General features: G+C 56.0%; 1 protein-coding gene across 1 annotated transcript in view; it reads left to right on the top strand.

Annotated features, from left to right (window-relative positions):
* Myo18b (myosin XVIIIB) overlaps positions 1-3,170 on the top strand; it is a 320,748-nt gene that overhangs the window by 26,868 nt on the left and 290,710 nt on the right. The window contains exon 2 of the mRNA XM_048784886.1: positions 2,234-2,307. Within this exon, the coding sequence (XP_048640843.1) occupies positions 2,234-2,307 (74 nt within the window). The remainder of the gene's footprint in view (positions 1-2,233; positions 2,308-3,170) is intronic.

The following is a 3,170-nucleotide window of genomic DNA, read 5'->3' as shown; positions in this document are numbered from 1 at the left end:
CCCTCCCCCCTTCCTTCCTTTTTTCCATTAGATTCTTCCTCTGTAGTGGGAGGTGACAGAGGGAAGTGACCAGAGGCTTGTGGTCGCTTTTGGTGGTCACAAGTGCTGTCCACCAAGTGTGCTGTGCAGTGTGTGTGTGTGAGAGAGAGAGAGGGAGAGAACTGATATAGAGGCCCCTTAAGGGAAAGGAGTGTCCGTGCTATCCGTGTTCAGGATGCAGAGAAGACTCCTCCCTGAGCTGGGGACAGCAGGGAAGAAGCCCTGAGGAGGCAGAGAGGGAGCCAGCTTCCTGTCAGGTTGGAGAGGACAGTCACCCCCAGGTTCCAAGGGCACCACAGGCTGTGGCCCAGGGGGCGGTCTCTTTTTTTTTTGTCATTTAAATGTTTTGTAAACATCTGCATTTGGATAGGTTCAACATATCCGAGTCCAAATTCTCATTTTAGTTTTCCCAAAGTAGAAGAAAAGTTACACAAACAGAAATGGACACTAAGGACAGAAGGTGAGCAAACCCTCAGGGGCACGTGGAGACACTTTGCTGAAGACGGATAAACGAGTACCGGCCACTGCCCAGTGGTGCAGGGGGTTCTGCTTATTATCTTCCTATTCCTATTAAGGAAGCACTGCATCCCCCGAGGGCAGAACACACCGTTTCATGAAGTGCCAAGGGCATTCATCTGCACAGACCAAGTTTGGGGCCCAGATCAAATTTCAGTAAATTCAAAAGTGAGATCACCCTGTGTTCTCTGGCCACAACCAGGCTACGCAGTAACCACTGTGTGGAAGACACCTGAGGAGTACCCCATGATATTTGGAAATTAAGCAGCCTGCTTCAGAATGACCCAGGAGTCAAAGAAGAAATGACGAGGGACATTAGAAATGAGTATGAAATGAATGAAAATGAAAAGACAGCCGTCACCCTTATTTACGATCATTTACAGAGTCCCCTCCGAGCCTGGTGTCCCTCCTGTGTCCTGCCCCCCCTGCCCAGGCACTGAGGGTCCTGCAGAGGTGAGCCTGGCCATGCTCCCAGGGCCTGCGCCGTCCTGGCCCTCAGAGGCCTGGCCTGGCCATTTAGCGGGGCAGATTCAGCCTTTTTCTTCAGTTCTTGCGCAGACACTTACCATCCTCAAGGTCCTGTTCCTACACTAAGGAGGGGAATTTGTGGGGCAGGACGCACAGGAGCAGATCCTACACCCACAGGCCCCTGTCCATGAACACGGCATCAAAGCCGCTCCTTGGTCCGTCTTACCTGGGGAGGAACATTTGCCCACCTCCTCCCGACCTTTTGGACTTTCTATGAGTCTTTGGTTCCTTCTGTGGCCGCCGTTTCTGTGAACAGCCCTTCCGTCCCTTGGGCTTTCCGGAGTTTGCTGGTCTCAGTGGCTCTCCATGGCCTGGTGTTGCTTGTCCCGTCCGAGTGCATTCCCCTGTCGAGGCTGGAGGTGCAGGTGTGCAGGGTGGGGACCTGGTCAGAGAGGTGCCTAGAGAGTGGTGGACACATGTGGGCAGAGTCGTGGAAACAGATATCCACTCAGCACACACTTGCTGACCTCCTGTGCGGTGGACACTGTGCGGCAGGTGGCATCTGACTCGTCAGAGCCGATTTCAGAGCAGAGGGGGCTCTTGGGTGTGCTGTGAGGTCTGAGCAGTTGTCCTCTAGCCAGAGGAGGACACAGGGTCCTGCCTCTCAAGGTGAGGCAAGGCTCCTGAAGGAGCAGCCAAGGAAGGAGGAGGACCCGGACCTCTCCCACCAGGGGTCGGGGCGGGGGGAGGCACGGGGTGGGCAGCAGGGGACGGGTGGGCAAGGCCACCGCCTCTGTCTCCTGAGGGGCTTTGTCCTGTTTCTGTGGGCGTCATCTCTCAGCCCCATGATGACTCTCACCTGCACTTCTGTTGCCCGCACCTGCCGTCTGTCTGTCCTCCCTGCTACTGGCTGCAGTGACCAGGGGCCCAGTGGTGTCCTCCCTAGCCTGCGTGTGGCGCATATTGAGACAGCGGGTGGCGGGGTGTGAGCAGGGAAGGCACCAGGCAGCCAGTGTGCTGGGCTCCCACCTGGAGCACGTCCCCACGTCCCTCCAGGAGCCATCAGCCCCGTGAACTCCTTGTTTTTTTTTCTTTTTTTTAAGGCAGGGGAGGAAGAGGTTGAGAGATAAACTCAGTAGTTTGAAGACACCCTCTGGGGTAAAATTTCAAATTGTTCCCCACCCTGAATATTTTTATTCTTTTCCTTTAGGTTTCTTGCTATTTAAAGATTTTTGTTTGAATGAAATTAATGAAGCTGTCCCTCAGGTGAAGTTTTATGAAGAGGTAAGAAGTGACCGTTTTACTGATGCTTTTACTTCAAAAGCATATTTCAACTGTACTTTGGAAAGTCTTGCCATGCTGACACCTCACACACGCAGAGATCCAGGAAAGCAGCGGGCCGGGCAGGGCCTGGGGTTCATCAGAGACGCCGAGGACACCTGGAAGAGCCGGGCCTGTTCCTTCAGGCTCTCGAGCACCAGGGGGCAGAGAACAGCTGGACCCGAGTCCCCGAGAAGCAGGCTCCTCTAGAGGTGCTGGGGTATCAGCCCTGGAGGTTTTGGGGGAGCTGATTTTGGAGCCCTGAGCAGAGGCAGAGGGCTCCGAATTGGAGTAACAAACCAGGGACTTGGTGGGACTTGGGACAGTCCTCAAACACACAGCTGGTTCCCCCACAAAGGCTGGGTCACATGTGAGCCTGCAGGGGACTGAGGGGAGAGGGCAGAAGTTTCTGGAAGCACATTGAAAAGGCACTCAGCCTTACAGAGCTTAAGACGTTCTCGCCCGCGGAGGGAGGAGCTGAACACAGAACAGGCAAGAGGAGGACCGGGAGGAGAGGCCTGTGGGTCAGCTCTTGGCTTGGGGTGCAGCGGGCAGGTGAGGATTCAGCCCTGGCTCCTGGTGGCAGGAGGTTGCTTCTGGGAGGCGGGCCAGGAGAGGTTTCTGGCTGGACTGACAACCACGTGAGACGGGAGGACCCCAAGCCCAGGCTGAGTCTCCCTCCCAAGACATCCCTGAGGGTTGGAGGCCCAGAGCTGAGCAGTGCTGAGGAGGCAGAATGCCCTGCTGAGGCCCACGGTGGGCCATGCCCGGGGAAGGGGTCCACCCAGGGGCAGGCGGGCTCCACAAAGATGGTGACCCGGACCCCC

The sequence above is a fragment of the Marmota marmota genome, unplaced genomic scaffold, assembly GCF_001458135.2.
Source record: "Marmota marmota marmota unplaced genomic scaffold, marMar, whole genome shotgun sequence".
Lineage (NCBI taxonomy): Eukaryota > Metazoa > Chordata > Mammalia > Rodentia > Sciuridae > Marmota > Marmota marmota.
The sequence above is the reverse complement of the archived record's forward strand: the minus strand, read 5'-3'. Positions and strand labels throughout refer to the sequence as shown.